Raw genomic sequence first — 20,905 nt, 5'->3', positions numbered from 1 at the left:
TTGTTTCTTAACAGAACTGGTAAAAATTCTAAACTGACTATGACTTTCTTCTTTTTCCCTTGGTCTTTTGAGACAGGGTTTCTCTGTGTAGCCCAGGCTGTCTTGGAACTCGCTCTGTAGAACAGGCTGGCACAACTCAGAGATCTGTTTGCTTCTCCCTCCCAAGTGCTGGGATTAAAGGATTAATTACCACCATTGATGGCTTTCCTCTTTGATGACAATGCAACTCAGGACAAAACTGACAGTTCAGTGGCAATATGCAGTGAATGAAGGTGGCTATTTTCTGTTTTTCTTAGACCAGATTTTGCTGTTCCTGCTGTAATACTTTTCCTGATCACTATGAAAAGCTTCAAATCCACAGAGTAATAAGAGGGGGCCATACATGATGCTTCTGTAAAGCTCATTTCACAGTGTATAAGCAAGTACCATATTAAGATAACATTCTAAAATTAGGGGTGGGAGAGAGAGTCAGTCAAAGTGGGTCTCTGGAGCTGACTGGTAACCAGTCTAGCCAAACAGGAAAGCTCCAGTATAGTGAGGGACCACACACACACACACAGACACAGACACAGACACAGACACAGACACAGACACAGACACACACACACACACACACACACACACACACACACAGTAAAGTACCACAAAAAAACCCCTGCAAGATTATTCATGTTTTGTTTTCAAAAATAGTAAAAGTACTTTTTTCAACCTGAAAACATTATTCACTAAAATGGACAGTTAAAAATGCTTTTCCCAGCTGGGCGGTGGTGGTACACATCTTTTATCCCAGCACTTGGGAGGCAGAGACAGGTGGATTCCTCTGAGTTCGAGGCCAGCCTAGGTTTAGTTCCTAGCACCTACATAAGGCAGTTCTTAACTACTTGTAACCCCAGTTCCAGGGAACCTGATACCCTCTGGCCTTTGTGGTCCCTACACACATGTGGTGTACATGAATTCACATGGGCATACACACATATACATGAGAAGAATCTTAAAAGCAAGCTGGTCTTTGTGTCTTTCACATCATGTGTTCTGACCCCACCCATCTCCTGTCCCCTTGCATTCACCCTCTGCCCCTGCAAACTCCTCTACCAAAAGTAAAACAAAATAAAATTTAAGATAAAAAAGGAAATAAGGGGGAAAAAGGAAGAAAGGGACAATCTCATCATGGATGTTGCAGTGTGACACACTGAGTCACAAAGTAAACCCTTTTACCCATAATTTTTACATGCAGGCATTCATTGCAAAGAAATCATTGGTCTGGTTCAAGGCCCCTGATCTCTGCTACACATTGACACTGGGGCCCTTATGGCGATTCTTCCTGAACATTACATTATTGCTGTGTCTCAGAATCCTCTAGCCCTGGGTTCCCAGGACTGCCCCCCAAACAACCTGTGCTCCAGCAGATCATAGATGTGGTGGATACTGGGGTAGGCAAACACTTAACCTGGTTCTGGACCTGGGAAGTTGCAGGGTTGGTCAACCCACCAGCTCTCCCTTGTCCTCACTACAAGGGTGAGCTCTCCAGCATTGCCCTGGTAATGAGCTATGAGCAAGGGGCAGGGCCAGTTAAAGAGTTAAAAAGTGCTTCTCTTGGGCTGGCAAGATGGCTTATCAGGTAAAGGCAGTTCCCATGCAAACCTTGTAACAAGTTCAATCCCTTAAAGCCATGTAAAAGTGGACAGGCACCTGTGACACACGTGTGCCTACCCACACCATATATATACACATACACGCCAATAAAAATCCTACAAATGCCTTTCCCTATAAAACATCACTGTTTATATAAACTCAGGTAACTGAGGATAACCTTAACTCTGAAGCTCTAGCCCTCTTCCTTCACCTTCTCAGCACCAAGACCACATCTGGCTTTTGTTGGTGTGGGGACCAAAGCAGGACTTTGTTCATGCTAGATAAGCACTCTACCAGCAGTGACACAGCTGCTTTCCGAGACATTTGCTGTTAGTCTTTTTCATCAAACCTGAGATACAGATGTTTAATAATAAACAGAATGTGGTTTTATTCTGAAACCTTTCAACAACTAAGTTCTATAAAAATGCACACTTACAGAGTCAAATTCTCTGATTGTATAAAAACTTTTAAAGATATATGCCACAAACCAGGCTTCATTTGTGCATACTATTACTGTAGCAAATTTAACTATCAGAACACAGACTGTGGTATCCTTGCCTTCAAAGTTACAAAATACAAGGTCACTTACATTCAACATTCTCTGGAAATTTCCTGTGAATCTCTTTGTAAGTATCTAATGCCTTTTGGTAGTTACCTGTAAGTAAAGAGAGAGGAAAATGTACTAATAGCCAGCTATATAAAGTTATAGAAATCTTAATAAATTTAATAAAATTTTGATTCTAATCCAAAGCACTGGCATACTTTAAAGGTTTAGTGGAAAGCTTTCATGTTTTCATTCTTGAGTGATTTTTGGGAGAAAATATACACATAGTGTGGGTGTAGTGTTTTAGGCCTGTAATCTATCTCAGCAGAGGTAGGGGCTGCTGTCAGGCAGAGGCCAGCCTGACTACACAGTGAGTTTCAGGCCAGCCATGGCTACACAGTAGATTGGTTAAAAAACAAAACTAAAAATACATGAATAAATAAACAAAATGGAAAAAAGGTTAGAGTGGAAGGAAATGGTTGACATTTAGTTTTCACTTCTCAACAGAAATAGTTCAGTGGCTAGCTAATTTAAAGATCCATTCAGAGCTTTGGGTGTGATTCAGTGGTCCTGTGCAAAGCAATGTGTCCATCTGACAGGAGCCAGGGCAGTGTTAGAGAGTGAGCCCTCCAGTTTGTAACGTATGTCCCAGCCACTCTGAAGACCTCCCACTCCAGCAGGCGAACAAAGACAACCTCAGCTCGCACTTCCAGTGGGGTCGTTCTGTGTATTTTTCAGTCAACGGGAGAGTTTATAAACTTCTTAACACTGGCCTTCTCTGGCATTTAAGCTATAGGCATCTCCTTAGGACAGAAGCACAAACCTCTGCACCTAGTGATCTTTGTTGTAAATAACACTCAGTTCCCACTGTCCCAGTTCTGAAGTAAGAATCACTCCGGCAGAAAACGGAAATAGAAACTAATATAAAAAGAACATTTTGTGGTTAACATGTAATGATTTCACGTTAACTTTGAGAAACAACTAGGTTTTAGGAGAGTTACTGGAATACCTTACAGGCTAGAGTGTATTTTGTGGTAGAATGTTTGTTGTTAAATTCAAACCCAGTGCCAACCCCCTGCCCTTGCCTCAACAAAAACAAACACCCCCACTTTGTAAGCATAACCTTTTCTGTATGTAGTAATTATTATGTTTTTTTTACATGATATGCTTCAATTAGGTGTAGTTATTTAGAAAGTTAATGTTTAACAAACATTCAACTGGAACACACTTATATGCATAACTATCTAAAAGAAAAGACACAAACTAAATAAGAGATGAATAAAGTCAAAGCATTTACCACTTCTTCTAAAACAGCTAGCTACCATCAGCTGCCATTTCACTTGAGTGGGTCTATAAAAGAAAGAAATTAGTGGAAATTAGAGATGAAACAAAAATAATGAGACAGCAAAATGGATTCATTAAGCTTCCTACCACTAATTCCTTTTGATACTTCAGACCTTTTGCTTATTTAATCTTTATTACTAATATACAGGCTCACAAATTTAGAACATAAAAAATAATTGATCTTGTGTTAGAACAACCAGGCTTTAATCAAAAGGGAGGGAAAGAGAACTCTACTTATGCCCTTTTCACTTTTAAAAAGGAATCACATTCTTTTCTAAAGTAATAATCATAACCAGGACCTCTAGAGACTAACTTTACAAACACCCAAGACTGGCATGGTGGCACATGCTTGTATTCTCAGCATTCACAGGAGACTGAAACAGGAGGATTGCTGTGATTTTGAAGTCACACTTGCTATGCAGTGAGTTCTAGGCTGGTCTGGGCAACAGTGGGAAATCCTGTCTCCACCCCTCCCATTTGAATCAGGAACATTTTAGAGAACTGTTTAATACTCCCTTCCCTTCAAATCTCCCTTGTACTTCCCCAGGAGCTTCCAGACAGCCCTCCAACTCCAAGTTAGTTTGATGACAAGCCTACCAGCTCTGGGGTTAGACACATATGGGCTTCAATCTCAGCACTGCTAGGTAAGTTATTAATTTTAAGCCCACTGCCACACACCTACCCACTTTGATCTAAATAAAATACATAGTTAACTGTATTACTTTTCCAACTTTGTTCTTTTTTGGACTGACTATTTGGAGTCTCTAGAGATTCTATATGATTATTAGGGGGGTTATCTATGTCTGTAAAAATACTAAGGAGATACTAATAGCAAGAGCCTTTACCTTAAGATCACTCTTTCAGGAATGATTCATAGCTTTAAGCGCACACTTTTTAGCTACACAATTAAGTGAATTCTTAGTTACTTTATTCTTCTAATGAGGTTATAAACGAATTATTTTTACTAGTTGCCCTTTTGGATTGCTTATTGCAAGTCTACAGAAATGCAAAAAGATTTTTATATGATTTTACATCCTGCATTTTTACTGACTTCTTTATTATATTTCAATTTTGTGCATATATTCCCCAGAGGTTTTGGTATGTACGATCATCTTTATCATCAGAGATTTCAGGACTTTATGTATACCATCTACTGTCTTCTGGCTTTCCAGGTTTCTGCTGAGGACTGCTTAATTTATCCAGCATCCCTTTGTGTGATGACACTTCCTCTTGATGCTCTCAAGGCTTTCTCAACAGTGTGGCTAAAGAGTCTCATGGGGGCTTGTTTTAGTTAGGCTTTTATTGCTATGAAGAGACATCATGACCATGACAACTTTTATAAAGAAAACATTTAATTGAGGGTGGCTCACTTACAGTTTTAGTGGTTCAGCCCATTATGGTCATGACAGAGAGCATGGTGTTGTGCAGGCAGGCGTGGTGCTGGGGCTGAGAGTGCTACATCTTGCAGGCGACAGGAACTCGACTGACTATCATACTGAGTGAAGCTTGAGAAAAAGACCTCAAAGCCCACCCCCACAGCAACACACCTCCAACAGAAGGTGTGGCCTAGATTAAAGGTGTGCCCTCTAGCCTCAAATTCTGGATTAAAGGCATGTGTCTTTCAGCCTCCTCCAAGACCACACTTCTTCCAACAAGGCCACACCTCCTAATAGAGCCACTTTCTATGACTTTATGGGGACCCAAATACAGTCAAACAACCCCAGGGGTCTCTTGGGTTTTTCCCACTTAAAGTTCATTGAGCTCTGTAGACTCACAGATTCACAACTTTCCTCAAATGAGGGAAATGTGTTTCAGTAGTTTCTCTGCTCCTTTCTCTTCCTCTCCTGGAGCTCCCACAGTGCATATGCTGGTCCTCTGCTGGTGTTTTATGAAAGCAATGAATGTTATTAAATAACATTCTCTAAAACTGATAAATAATAGGGCTGCATTGAATAATGGACCTATAGCAGTAGAATTTCTTTTCCTTTTTCTTCATTCCTTTTCTTTTTTTGAAACAGGTTTTCACACTGTATCCCAAGAGGCTGGCTTTGAACTTGTGGAAAATATCCTGCCTCAGCTCTCAAGAACTGGGATTACAGATGTGAGTGACTATAATCTGCTTGGGCTAGTATTTCTTAAAATTAAGACATAATTTATAGATATACAGAAAATATAAAAAGTACAGGCTTAAACTAGTAGGAACTATGAACTAGATAACTAAGAACTATGAAAATATAAGTGATAAAACCAGGAGAAATTAAATTAAACCATTTGCCAATTCTCTATATTAGGTAAGGAGTTATATGACAGAAGAATGAACATTCCCACTCCTTAAGAGCTTATGTTCTTATGATAGAGGAAGACTTTATACAGCAATACATACTTAGCACATATATCTACATTATTATGTATCAGTTGAAAATATATATATATATATATATATATATAATATATATATATATATATACTTTACATAGCTTTGGCTGTCCTGAAACTTGCTTTGTAGACCAGATGTAGACCAGAGCTCTGAGAAGGATGAGGAGACTAAGGAGCAGTGCTGATGTGACATGGATTTACATGGCATCAATTACCAGGTCACATAATTTATCTGGATAGGTGTTCCCAATGGAATAAATGGTTGGATTAACACAAGAACAAAACTTTGGGAGAACAGACAGGCTAGTCAAACAAGAGAGAAAATGGAACTGAGGAACCAGGAGGAAAGGGAATAGATATGGCCAACAGGCATTCCAGGAAGGCCATGTTCAGAGCTGAAGCCAGGGAGAGGCTGAGATTAAACAAGAATACTGTTCAATGTACAGCGATTGTAAATTCTAGAGATGAAACTATCCTAAGACTGAGAAAGTCACTTTCTGATTTGTAAATAAATAATATTTGTTCACTGATGTTTGGATAAAATATATTATAAAAGGTATTTAACTTTTTTTTTTTTTTTTTTTTTTTTTTTTTTTTTTTTTTGGTTTGTTGAGTCAGATTTCTCTGTAGCTTTGGAGCCTGTCCTGGAACTCACTCTGTAGACCAGGCTGGCCTTGAACTCACAGAGATCAGCCTGCCTGTCTCTTGGGCACTGGGATTAAAGATGTGCACCACTACCACCACTTGGTGGTAGTTAACATTCTTATGCAAAAGAAAATACCTGCCACAACAGAGACAGTAAAATGAAAAAAAAATACAAGAAAATGAAAACAATTCATTAAAATATTTTCGTGAATTTATGAGGCTTATCCAATACTAATTTTTTAGGGACCAAAAACAGTCTCAATGCAAGACATTAGCTAAATATAAAATACAAACAGTTACTTACTGTATAAGAGACGCTCTTTCAAAGTACTGAATAGCTTTTTCACAGAATTGGGTGTCAATATAATAAGCTCCCAGCCACTCAATGACCTCAATATTAGAAGGGAAATACCTGTATGACTAGAGAAAATACGGAAGGTGACAATATAACTTTAGTAGCAATACAAAATATATTCCTGATTACTTTACCTGTTAAATGGATTTATTTATAAAAGTATGAACATCAAAAGTTCTAAAACTACACAAGATTTAGAAAACGTAGGTATACTTGACAGTTTTCAGTTATATATGATTTGAATGATATTATCTAAAAGAATCAGGAGATGCAAATCATGGCTTAAGAAAAATGAATTAGTATTTTTAATTTTAATTAAAATGAATTAAAACTATAGTTAAAGAATGTTGTATTTTAACAAATCATTAGTTTTAATCTAGTAAGCCTGTCTAAAATTTTAGGTTCTGTTCCCTTTAAATCCACAAAGTGTCAGAAAGCAGAGGGAACATGAGACAGCACACCTACCTCATAGTAATACTGGAAAGCCTGGGACTTGTCTCCCTCACTATCATACAACTCTCCAAGTTTTGACAGAGCCTGGGAATCAGTTGGAACAACGCTGATCAACTGCATCAGCCACTCAATAGCTTGGTTGGGATCTTCCATTAACTCGTATCTGGGCAATGTCAGTTAAGATTCAGTCACCAATAAACAGATCTGGAAATAGGACAATGAAAATGCTTCCCGGCCCCAGGAGCATGCTGTCTGCACTGTTAATTCTAGATCTCTGCAGGAGGTGGGAAACAGGGCAGTGCTGCCCATCAACACCTTTGCTCTCTCTCTAGTCTACATCCCCTTTAGCTGTTTCTCGTCCACTCAGAAAAGCAGACACGTGGTAACGTTTTAATACCCCTCACTGTATTGGAAAAACACTTTGATTTCTCTCATTTTGATGAACTTTGACTACAACATTGGGGAAGAGTTAAATAAAGTTTAGGTAGGTTTTCCATATATTGTCACCTTGATAGGATTCATGTAAATATGTTTAGGAAAAGGATAGGAATAGCATTAATAATTTTAAGAACTCTAGACATACTTAAATTTTTTTCACAAAACTTTAGAGCAGACAGCAGTATAGTTATCATATATATTTATTATTGCAATGTTTTTGCAGAGCTGGAAATGGAACCAGGGCCAAATGTCTAGCAGAACTACTCAAAAGCACTGTCCAGGAATGCCTGAATGTTTGCTCAATGACCCCAGCTCTCTTAATTCAGCACTGTAAAGAAACTGTCTTCCTGCATCTTTTCTGGGTGTTTTCACTAATTATAGTATAAGTCTAAGGATGGGCATTAATCTCTCTGTAGTTTCCTTTAGTACCTAGTAAGTCCTCTGCATATATACAAGTTCTTTCTTTGTATTACATTTACTATTACTTATTTATAGCTAATGTTCAATGAAATGAACACATCCCAACCCAAGGTTCTGTTTAGCAAGAAGTCTCCTGTGGTTTTCATAGTCTGGTTTATTTCAGGGTTTTTAATTGTTGTTTGGCAAGCAGAATTTGATCTCCAGATCCTCTTGCCTCTTCCTCCTAGTAGCTAGGATTGAAGGTACTTGCTACCACACTTAGCTTGGCCCCTTGTTTTGAACATGACAAAGCATATGTGAAACCACAAGAAATAAGGAGATTTATTCAAAGAATATCAAATGCATCCACTAACTACTGTCCAGTCACTAGCTAGACATGAAGCAGAAACATGCTTAGTTTCAGGAAAAATGGACAAAATTATACCCCCTGGGGAATAGTAGCTCAATGGTAGAGCATTTCCCCAGCCAGAGCATCTTCAAAACTGCTTGAAACACAATAATACACAAAAATAAAAGGAAAAACTAGAATGCTATCTGCCCTAAAAAATTTATGAAAAATTAAAATATACTTTATCCAAAGTAGAGTGGATAGTACTAAGTTTGATAATATATGTTTACATGAAAAATATCAAGGTAACAGTATATGAAAACTTACCTGAACATTAGCTCTTCCCAATGGCATGGTCAAAGTTCATCACAATGAGAGAAATCAAAGTACTTTCCCAATACGTGAGAAGCATTAAAGCATTATATGTGTCTGCTTTTCTAATGGTGTGTGGGGAAAACAAAGATGCAATACTTTACAGTACTGAATTCAGAGATCCAAACACAGGGTCTAACCCTGCACATAGTACACACCTGTGAGATTGCTGATGAATGGGACACACAGCACTGAAGCCTTTTGAGGATAACAGTTTCCAGAGAGCTATAGTCACTATGTCTACACACCACCTAAAATTAATATATTCCCTAAACTCAGTAGTACTAATTAGTCATGAATCTTCAATATCCTACATGAACTTTCTAAAACAAAATCAGAACTAGTACAAAATTCTAATTAACTTTCAGGCAGAGGTACTCAAAATTAGGTGTTTTCTCTTTCTTCCTTTTTTTTTTTTTTTTTTTTTTTTTTTTTTTAAGACACTGTTTCCCTGTAGCTTCGGAGGCTGTTCTGGCACTCACTCTGGTAGACCAGGCTGGTCTTGAACTCACAGAGATCTGCCTCTGCCTCCTAAGTGCTGGGATTAAAGGTGTGTGCCACCACCTCCCAGTAATTAGTTTTTTTAAACAAAAATTAACAACTATTTCTAACAAATTCTTCTTGGGATGCAAATGATCTTTTACACACTGAACTATTTTCAACAGATTAATCTGTTCTATTATCCTCATCAATTATCTCCATGGCTAGTATTATTTAATAATTGATATTCAATTTCTAACTGAGGGAATTAATAATGTCCTTATGTTTTCAAATGAGATACACATTTGCTATCTGGCAAAGAACTTGAGCACTGTTCCGAAGGATTGCATGCAGTTTCAGGAAGGAGTCCAACGCTTCATCCAGACGGTTTAGCTTCTTATAAGTGAGGCCTTAAGAAAGAAAGCAAGCAGCTTCACAGGCATGATTGTACTCAAAGCAACAGGATGAATATTTAAATATATGCAAAATCATCCAGAAGAGAAAATCAAACTGAACTGAGGAGTTTTAAAAAAAACAACAGGGGTTGGGATTTCTCCAAGCAGACATTAGACATGCTACAGACAGCTCCATTTACTTTTAAAGTGTATGGTGGTGGGGGCAGGACGTCAAGGATAGCAGACAGGAACTAACAAATAGACTCCAAGAGTGGAATAAAATACTTCATATAAGGATCCAGCTACAAAACTGAATAGACATTGAAAGTCAGCTCAGCAGGAGTGTGGACACTAGAGAGGGTAATGGGCCAGGGAATAAATATGGTAAAGATACATTATGTTCATGCAAATGTCATAACGAAACCTATTATTATGTATGAGTAATACTCACTAATAAAATGTTTTAAAAATTTAAAACTCACTTTTAAATTATATAGGAAAAATAAAGCTATAAGAGTCTAAAAATTATCTAAAATTTATAAAGTTAAAAAAAAGCATCTCAGTAGGCAATTAAGTTACTCCAGGAAGGCCTATGCTCTTCTCTTCTACCAGTAAAACTTTTTTCCAGATCTCAAATGTCACATCCTCAATCCTTTCTTGCCATTTCTCAGTGAGGCACCTCAACTCTCTACTTCTCTAGTACTGCACCTCATCTCCAGGGTTGGCAGTGACTCTTTATTAGGCAGATAATTGACTGACAGGTGGGTCTTCAACTAAACAGACCAGTCCAGATTGGTTGCTCATGTAAAGCACAGTCCATCAGTCCCACTAACGAACACAAGATTCTATTCATCTCTTCCTCTTTCTGTGGTACGTGCACAAGTGTATGCACACATGCTGAGGGAGGCCAGAGATCCATGCTGGCTATCTTCCTCAAGTACTCTCTACCTTTAGTTTTTTGAGGCAGGGGTCTCTTACTGAACCTGGAACTCACCAGTTCATCTAGATTAGTTGGCCAGCAAACCCCAGGATATCCGTCTTTCTTCACCTACCAAGCAATGATATTACAGGCATGTGTTGCCTCGCCTGGCTTTTTAAGTGAGTGCTGTGGATCAAAACTCAGGTTCTCTTGCTTGTGTGGCAAGGACTCTACCAACAGCCATCTCCCCATCCCGGTACCCCTCCCACTCAGCTTTTATTTGCAAATTGTTCAACACCAGGAAATAGTTCAAGAGCATCAGACATCCAAGGAAAGGTAACAATGAGAAAAAGACAAGAAAAATAGCAAAAAAGGAAAAAACTCACAAAAATACAAACAAAATTCATAAACAAATAACAACACATGCAAAGAGAAGCATATTTCAAAAGAAACATCAATAACCAAGAAAACTAGTCCCAGTATTACAGACATGTATGTGTTTTGCAGCACCTCGGAAGCCACAGTGCCCATATGAGGCAACCTCTGAGGATGGGAAGGGGATGAGATGGTGATGAGCCAGCCTTTGTGCCTTGTAACTGTACAAATAATACAAATAAAATCTGAGGTGCTGGAGAGACAGCTCAGTAGTTATGAGCACTGGCTGTTCTTCTGGATGACCTAGGTTTGGTTCCTAGTATCCACATGGTGGCCACAACCACCTGTAACTCTAATTCCGAAAGATCTGGCACCCTGTGCTGGCCTGTGTGTTCCAGCCACACAAGAGTTTCACAGACAGGCATTCAGGCAAAACACCCACACATGTAAAATAAAAATAGAAAAATATTAAAAATTCTAAAGCATATTTGGCAAAACACTAAAATGTGTCAAATTGGGGTACTAAACACCTTCCAAGTACTTTTTTGTATTTGGAGTACTAAACACCTTCCAAGTACTTTTTTGTATATTTGATATTTTTTATAATTAAAAAGGAAAATAGGTGTTTTTTTTTTCCCTATTTGGGAAATGCTTAAAAACATCCTCTCATATCATCAAAAACTTGGGGATACAGTCAGCATTATACCCATGGTAGATACAGAAACTAGAAAAGTCTTTTTGGAGAACAAAATAACAGTGCTGATCCAAATTTTATATAGCATGGCTTTTGAATCATTAACTCCACTAAGAATAACCTGCTAGTTTTTAAAGATGTAGACAATTCCTTAATGTAATTAGCCACTTTGAACTCACCAATGTTATACAGTGCTTCAGTACAAGAAGAATCGTTTCTTAGGGCCTCTTTATAAAATTCAGCCGCCTTCTCATAATCACCATTTGCAAAAACCGTGTTCCCTTTATTAGTGAGAGCTGATGGGTTGTATCTATCTGAGTTCACAGCTAAATCTGCATAGCTGCTGGCTTGGGCAAATTCATTTTCCTAAAGCATAAAAGATATACAAATTTCAAGTCTCTTCAGATTGTTCTGAGATTATTGAAATGATAAACAGACTTTCTGAGATTATAAACGAATATAACAGAAACAAATATTTTAAATTCTTGGTTTTGACAGGTTATTTGTAGCTGTCAAGCTCAAACAGCCGAGTTTCTTATGGCTGGCTTTTCTAGTCTCTTGGTTTGATAACAACAGTATTTATATGTAGGTGGTTCCATGTTCAACGCCCAAACCCCGTGTCCTCATTTGCTGTGCGCACTGCCTTCCCACCTGAAGCACTGAAATAGCTGGAAGGGCCTCAGCCGTCCCCTGCTCTGCACCTGGCTGCGTCACCCACTAGGCATTTGCACTTCAGCCCATGCACAGCTTTCTCTTCCTCTTAGCCAAAAGCTCGATCAGGTCCTTGCCATCACTCACATGAGGCCATGGACCCCTTTATTTCATTGGGACACGGCCATCTGTGCCAGGTCAGCTTGGTGAGACTGAGAACCCCTTTCAAAAACGCAGCTCAGGGGCAAACACTCAGTTGCCACTATTGCCTTCTTCCAGGGTACTTCCCTTCCCCTCAACAGAAACCGTGTGTTCACCAGCAGCCACACTTTACTTTCTCTTCTCCCAGTCTCTGGAAACCTATATTCTGCTTTCTACTTGCCTTCCCAACCTGGACACTGGATATTAAGTGGGACCTTTGTGTTGGGCTTCTTGTACTTGGTGTGTCTGTCAGGTCCCTGTACCATGTCTCAGTAGTTTGTTGCTTTAATGGCTGACTAACATCCATTTATGGACAGCACATGTGGTTTATCTCTTTGTCACTTACACACCTTTTGGCTGTTATGAATAATGCTTCTGTGAACGTCTATGTGTGAGTCTTTGTGTGGACTCTGAACTATGACTTAAATAAACCACTGTCTTCTGGCCACCAACAGAACTTAGAAAAGCTGTGAGAGCTGCCGTTGAGGACTGCAGAGGTGGGGACTCGGCGGAACCTGCAGAGGTGGTAAGGAGCTGCTATCTGCAGCTGAGGAAAGGGCAAATCAAGTTTGTAGTTGGAAGGCAACTGGCATAAGTGGCGCCCACCTACTTTCAGGAGTCTCAGTGATTGGCATCTAGTAGGCACTCAATGAATGCTTGTTATAGATGGTACAAGTCATTTAACCTGAGATACCACTTTCTTCATCACTAATACAAGGGGTTAAAAGGTCCGGAGCCGTCAGTCCATAATGCTCTGGTGTTTTCCTCACTAGCAGGTTTTCTCCCTCACTTCTTTAAAGACAGTCTTCTTACTCATGTCTGCAAACTCAGCCCCTGGCAGCACTTGTCACAGTCATTCCACTTACACTTTGCATCAATCTTCTCTGGAGGCCTTTCCTTAGGTTGTCCTTAGGCAAAAATTTAGCAATGCAAAAATATCATATAAGCAACTCTTAGTTATAAAAAAGCAAAACCTACCAGATAATACAGGAACGAGAGATTGGTTGCAGCTGCACTCTTTACTCTACTGTCCTTCTTTTCAAACATTTTCAAGGTGTCTACAGCCTAGAAACAGAATGTCTGAAGTTACTACCCCTGTCATATAGCAGTACCCAAAGGTGTGGTTGGGGAAGGGGTATGTGTGGGGTGGAAGACAGAGGGTACAGGAGGGAGCAGTTGTAAGTTCAACAAGACAGTTGGCAGGATGAAAATTTCATTCAAAAATTTATCAAATAGAAAAAGGCAGAAATCCTATAACAAGAAATAACCCCTGAATTTACGAGCATATAGATGGATTTAAAAGTTGATTAGACACAGCTGAATGAAGGACTGATAATGGCGAAAGGGTCTGCTGTACATACTGAGCCTTCAAAGTTAGAAGCTGTTCCCTCTTCATCCTGCATCATGGCTGGGATGAGGACCTCGAGATTTTTACCTAACTCAGTCCAATTTCTTCTTGGTAGAATATTTTGGCATTTCTGGTTACAGCGATTGGGGCTGCTTTCCAACAACCAGAGAAGTTACATAAACACTGTAAACAACTTGGAAGGCATCGGAGAGCTACTGAGGTAACCAGAACTTGAAGACCAAGATCTCAAAAAGGTTCTGAATAAAGTACAGCAAAAGGATGAATATATTTTAAGAAAAATGTTCTTTAAAAAGAACACAAGACAGAGGCGAGCACAGAGAAAAGGACTTTTATAAATGTAACTGGGATGCTCAGAGGAGGAGGAAGATGAATGGCTGAACAGTTTTCAAAATCAGTAATAGAAAACAATTCTGGGAATGTTACCAAAACATTATCTAGAGTGGATAAATATAATTACATCTTCAAGTCCTGAGAACTGAAAGAACATGTTTAGCCACCTGCCAAGTCTGATATAATGCTACCTAAATGGTATATAGAGCAGTCAGACACCTTACATCAACAATGCACAGTCAGCCTACTTAGAGATTATTCTGCTACAAGAAGGAAAAGGTGAAAAGGGATAGTGGACTTTATTTTCTTCCTTTTTAAAAAGATACATTTTGTTATCTCTGATTTACGGTAAACATTTGTGACCAAGCAAAAATCCTGCCTCCTTTTACTACTGCCATCAGTTATACCTACTGCAACTAACCAGAAGAACAAGCCATGCAGGGCTTGTGTCTAATGAGTATCAGCAAACAAGCTGATTCAGGTTTGGTTAAGAATGAGAGTTTTTTAAAATACTAGATTCCAAGGCTGCAGGTGTTGCTCAGAGGTACAGTGCCTATCTAGAATGTATAAAGGTCTTGTTTTGATACTTAGCACCACAAAATAAACAACAAAAACAAAAAACTAAACTTCACAATTTTGGTTTCCATATGAACTCTTTTAAAGAGTTTACTCTTTTCAAGGGTTTTTTCAATGACCTTAAAAACTATTAGTCATTCTAGGCTAGTCTAACACCAGAAAGGAAACATCCTAATATTATCTCCTGCTTTTTCAAGCTGAAGAAGGATCACAGTGAGTCTGTGGACAGCTTGGGCTTCGCAGCAAAGCTCTGTTTCAAAAAACAAAACAACCACACACAGCAAACAAACAGAAAACAAGAAAAAAAAAAAACAGGAGATAACAAAATCTGGGCTAATTTTAACAGAAAAAGTTAAGAGTACTTATTTTTTAAATTTTTGTTTTATTATTTTGTGTGTATTGGCCTTTTGCCTGCATGTATGTCTGTACTACTTGTGTGCCTGGTGCCTGTGGAGGCCAGAAGAGGGCATCAGCTCCCGTGGAGCTGGAGTTACACATGGTTTTGAGCCCCAACGTGGGTGCTGGGAACCAATCAGGTCCTCTGGAGAACAGCCAGCCCCTTAACTGCTGAGCTGGCTCTCCAGCACCAAAAGTGCTTAGTTTTGGATGGATAGTAATAAAACATTTGCTATAGCAATTGACTATTAACCTGTTTAAAAAATACACTTAAAAATAAAATGCCAAAATAAGACAGATAAATTTTCTCCACTGTGTCTTCTCTACCAGTATAATTCATATTCACAAATTATTTTTCAGATCTCTAGATCACTTCATCAAGGGAACAGAGACCAATTTGTCTCACAGCATATGATTCTACTGCAGCAGGCTTACAGTGGCTGGCTAACACAGGGTCTCATGAAACTCAGCTGAGCTCTAACTTACCAGTCACTAAGGATGACCTTACACTTCTGATCCTCCTACCTCCACATCCCCAGGTATGAGCCACTGAGACTGATAGTGACATTAAAAAAAAGACTTATTTTTATTATTTTGCTAATTATGTGTAGGTGTGTCCTCATGTGGTTATGCACATGTGAGTACAGGTGGCCTAGGAGTTCAGAGGAGAGTGTCAGGTCCCTTGGAGCTGGATTTACGGCATCTGTGAGCCTCCAGATATGGGTGCTGGGAACCGAACTCAGGCCTCTGCATAAGTATGTGTTATTAACCTCTGAGCCATCTCTCCAGTCCACAACAGCAGCAGGTTTAATAGTTAATGGTGTGACAATAAAATGACAGGACAGATGGGAAGATTCTCGGGAAGTTTTAGTGCTGTGTAAATACTAAGAGACTTAAGTATGGCAAATGGATTCACACAGTTACCCACTTCCTGGTACTGTAGGGTATTGACCATTTAACTACTACATGAACACAGGGTTACTTCACTCTGTTCTCATGCTCAGAGTAAAGCAGTTACTCCTTTTTGCTGTCTCTCAGACAAGAGAAGGGTCCTTCAATCAGGAAGCACAGGCTTGGACAGTGTGAGAAAGACACTTGTGGCTTCCCCGGAGCCTTGCTGTCTGGGTCGAATGAAGTTTTGGGTTGCAGGCACATATGACACCCATCATCAGCCTGTGAACTAGGAAACCATGGTCACTCTACTTGCTCTCTTTTGCTATCCCCTCTCCTTCTTAAAATTCGGCTCTCCTCTGCTCTACTTGAGCGAGCACTGAAAGGAACAAAACACTCCACCCCATTCCCTAGACAACAAGGTAGCAGTTTGCCAGTGAGGGATCCCAGGGTCATAAGCCAGTGTCTAGCACAGGGAACCTGTCAATTCCAAGGCACATTTGAAACATGTGTCTTGGGGAAAGCTGTTCATAGAGGACAAGACAGGAACATCAGACTGCTGTTTGGGCTCCCTGCACACACCAGCTTCTACACGCCGTAGCACTTTGTAGAGCAGTCTGGGAATTTCAAGGCCTGGGCCAGCATAAGGTTTGGTAATTTAACAATATGCTATATATGGAAAGTATGTGAAGTTAGGAAACAGGACCAACATGTTAAAAACTTGTCTGTTTCTGGGTCAGGGTCGAGCTCAAGGGTAGGGCACTTCAATGACATTCTTCATTGCTTTGACCAACTACCATGAGAAATGCCGGTGAACTTACTTGGTTAAAGTCCTTTTGTCTCAAGTATGTAATTGCTTTGTTAATCTCCAGATCGTTGGCCAGCTCTACATACTGAGAAGCTTTCACTACTTCCACACACCTATAAGAAGAGTGAGACAAAAAGCGATACTTGCTTTCATTTGACTTATTTATGGGTTGACTTCCTCCGTCTCTCTCTCCAAGTATGTATATGTGTGTGCATGTTCGTACAATGTATATATCCATTTGTTAGATGCACACATATACATAAGTGTACGTGCAAACATGGAGACCAGAGGTCAAGGTCAGCTGCCATCCTCCATCATTCTCAGCCATGACCATGGCAACCCTTACAAGAGAAAGCATTTAATTGGGGCCTGGCTTAGTTTCAGACTCAGTCCATTTCCACCATGGTGGGTTGGCAGCAGGCATGGTGGGAAAAGTGCTGGAAGGTAACTGAGAGCTAAATCCTGGTCTGCAGAGAAAGAGAGAGTCTGGGCCTGGCACGGGCTTTTGAAACCTCAAAGCCCACCCTCAGTGACACACTTCCTCCAACAAGGCCACACTTCCTAATCCTTCTATTCTTTCTAATAGTGCCACTCAATGGTGACTAAGCATTCAAATATATGAGCCTATCAGGGCCTTTCTGATTCAAACAAAAACACTTATCAATTTTAAAAACAATTAGCTGAGCAGTGGTGCTGCATACCTTTAAATCCAGCACTCAGGAGGCAGAGGCAGGCAGATTTCTATGAGTTCAAGGCCAGCCTGGTCTAGAGTGAGTTTCAGGACAGCCAGGGCCACACAGAGAAACCCTGTTTCAAAAAACAAAAAAACAAAAACAAAATATATAAATAATAAAAACAATTAGCCAGGCAGTGGTGGCACATGCCTTTAATCCTAGCACTAGGGAAGCAGAGGTAGGTGGATTTCTGTGAATTCAAGGCCAGCCTGGTCTACAAATTGAGTACCAGGATAGTGAAGTCTGTTATACAGAGAAACCCTGAAACCCTGTTTTGAAAAACCAAAAGAAGAGGAGGAGGAGGAGGAAGTAGAGGAAGAGGAGGAAGAGGAGGAAGAGGAGGAAAAACAACAGAGGGCATGGATTGTTTCATTATACTTGCTTCAGTCACTAAGGCTGTGGTTCTGTGACCACAGAATCCCTTTCTGCAACAGAAGCTTTTCCTGATCTGCCTTACACAGGGACAGAGGACTAGAAGTCCTTTCTGCACTATCTGTCCCCAAGAACAGACATAGCTCATGAAATCTGAGTTCCAAAAGAATAATCTGGAAACCAGGCACACACAGCAAATATGTATTAAATGCCTACTACATGTCAGACATTATATTTTGGTACAGGGGCTGCAGGAGTGAATGCAATACCTTCCCTCGCCTGTGAGGAAAGATCAGAAAGCAAGCTCTTTACAAAGGAATTCAAGGAGACTGGTGAGCAGCACCAGTCTTCCACAGATACTGAAGCTCAGTCTGGAGGGCAAGTATGGATGACTTGAGAAAAGAAAAGGTATTCTAGGACAAATAAACAACACATCTAAAGATGTAGAGGACAGGCAAGCTGAACCTACTTAAGAGATGCAATTGCTACAAGGGCAGAAAGCACTCAAGAAGTAGAAGAGAGATGGACTGAGAAGCAGGCAGACACCACATCATGCAAAGCCTTTGTGGCGAGACAAGAATGCTCACTGGACTCAAAGTCCCAGACAAGGATCGAGAACAGTAAGAAAATTGAGTGTCAGTGCAAATTCTACACTCAGAAAAATTATCCTAAGTGGTGGTGAACTGTCAAACAGTAGGAAGACAGGAAATGACAACAAAATGACAATCCAATTCTAAAATAACAAGGCTTGAAGAGACAGGTCTCTAAAGAAGACATACAATGTCTGACAGGCTCATGAAAACATGTTGAACAATATAAGCCATTAATAATTATCTCAAAACTAAAATGCCCCCTACCTACTAGGATTGCATACTGTTAAAAGCTTTGCCCTCTGAGATGAGAAACAAAACAAAATCATCTATATCACCACTTCTCACCATTGAAATGGATGACCTACTAAAACAAAGAAACTCCGGTGGGCATGGTGACAGAGGCAGGAGGACTGCAAGCTTGAAGCCAGTCTAGGGTAGACAGCAAAATGTATCGAAAATCGACAAACTGGCCAGGAATATGGTTCAGTGAATAAAATGCTTGCCACAAAAAACATGATTTCAAATCCCCAGAAGCCTGACAGGAACAGTGTGAGCATCTGTGACCCCAGCACTCCTTTGAGAAGACTGGAGGAGGACACAAGAGAATCCATGGATGTTAAAGAATCAGCCAATCTGACATAAACAGTAGGGAGGAAAACAGATCACATCTCCTAATATTACCATCATGGTGGTTAAGATTTGAACACATGGGCTGGAGAGATGGCTCAGAGGTTAAGAGCACTGGCTGCTCTTCTAGAGGTCCTGAATTCAATTCCCAGCAACCACACAGTGGCTCACAACCGTCTATAATGGGATCTGATACCTTCTTCTGGCATAAAGTTATAATACTGATAGAGCACTCACATACATAAAATAAATAAATCTTAAAAAATCCATTCACATAAAATAAAAAATTAAAAGCTACAAATTAAAAAATTGAACACATGAATTTTGTAGAGAAAGGAGCATTATCAGATATAAATTATAAAAAGTTAAAGTATGTGGTTTTAGGGCAGGGATAAAAGGCTTAAAGACTCCAAAAACAGATCCATGCACAGTCACTTGATATATGTCAAAGAAGACATTATAACACCATGGGGAAACATGATCATTTCCACAACTGACGCAACCCTACTAAAGAGAAAAGAAAGAAAAAGGAAAACTAAACCTGACTTTCATAATAATTCCACATAAATCATCTATCTAAATGTGACAGGTAAAACTTCAGAAAACCATGGTGGCACACGCCTTTAATCTCAGCATTGGAAAGCACAGGCAGGTGGATCTCTGAGCTTGAGGCCAGCCTGGTCTTGTGACAGGGCAAAGGTTTCTCCATCTTGTCTCAGCTGGAACCATCTTTGATTTAACCTCAAATGACCCTTTCCTACCCCCAACATTAAAAGTCTTGTGGAAAAGTACCCAACCCTGTTCTAGAAACTCAGGGTTGAAATGTACTAGTTAACTGCATGGTTTGGGCTTCTGTTAAACTGCTTGCTTGCTTTCCTTCCCCCTGCAACTCCCAACCAGGATGTACTTTTCTGTGTTCTTTGCTTTTAGAAGCTCCCTGTCAATTGCATTAGAGGATTCTCTGTGAGAAGCAGTCACTGTTCAGCTTAATACAGACACATAACAGTAAACAGTGAACTCCAAGACAGCCAGGAGTACATAGTGAGACCCTGACTCAGGAAAAAAAATCTTCAAGAAAACAGGAAAATATTTTCATGACATTGAGATACACAAAAGTATCCTCAAGAGGACCTCTAACCAAATAAACAGAAACAAGGGCAAGAGTCTGAATGGCCTTAGTACACAAAAAATAATTGTGTAGCAAATTAACATATGACACCAATCAGCCACCATCGAAGTGCAAATCAAAAATGACAATGCTGCCAGGATGGCTGGTTAAGATGAACTACTACAAAATATGCTGTGGGAGAAGAGCCAGGACTTGGTAGCATCTGGTGAAAGTTGAATGCACACATACCCTTAATACCATCCCACACAGATATAAGGGCCACATCCACAATCATACAATAATACTGATAACAGTTTCAGATCCCAACTGAAAGCTACCACAGTGCATGTTAACATGCAGACACATGGTAAAGCAACGTCAGGAGCAATGCAACTGAAGAAACCACAGCTGTTTACAAGGACAAAGATAACCTCCACAAACATAGAGTAAAGGACCTCAGAAGGAAAGAACAAAGTCAG

At 39.7% G+C, this 20,905-nt stretch overlaps 1 protein-coding gene across 4 annotated transcripts in view; it reads right to left on the bottom strand.

The window, feature by feature from the left end:
• Window positions 1-20,905, bottom strand: part of Ift88 (intraflagellar transport 88) — a 95,645-nt gene that overhangs the window by 37,575 nt on the left and 37,165 nt on the right. For 3 of the 4 annotated variants that reach the window (XM_027390474.2, XM_027390475.2, XM_035452302.1), the window contains exons 15-22: window positions 17,006-17,105; window positions 13,601-13,687; window positions 11,950-12,136; window positions 9,689-9,797; window positions 7,362-7,512; window positions 6,846-6,961; window positions 3,474-3,526; window positions 2,222-2,287 (exon numbers count right to left, since the gene is read on the bottom strand). In XM_027390474.2, coding sequence (XP_027246275.1) covers window positions 2,222-2,287; window positions 3,474-3,526; window positions 6,846-6,961; window positions 7,362-7,512; window positions 9,689-9,797; window positions 11,950-12,136; window positions 13,601-13,687; window positions 17,006-17,105 — 869 coding nt within the window. Of the gene's footprint in view, window positions 1-2,221; window positions 2,288-3,473; window positions 3,527-4,854; window positions 5,399-6,845; window positions 6,962-7,361; window positions 7,513-9,688; window positions 9,798-11,949; window positions 12,137-13,600; window positions 13,688-17,005; window positions 17,106-20,905 lie in introns of those variants that run through there. The other variant, XM_027390476.2, reaches the window with a different exon arrangement.

This window comes from Cricetulus griseus (genome assembly GCF_003668045.3).
Source record: "Cricetulus griseus strain 17A/GY chromosome 1 unlocalized genomic scaffold, alternate assembly CriGri-PICRH-1.0 chr1_1, whole genome shotgun sequence".
In the NCBI taxonomy this organism is placed as follows: Eukaryota; Metazoa; Chordata; class Mammalia; order Rodentia; family Cricetidae; genus Cricetulus; species Cricetulus griseus.
Note: the sequence above shows the minus strand (reverse complement) of the source record. Positions and strands in the feature narration are given on the sequence as shown.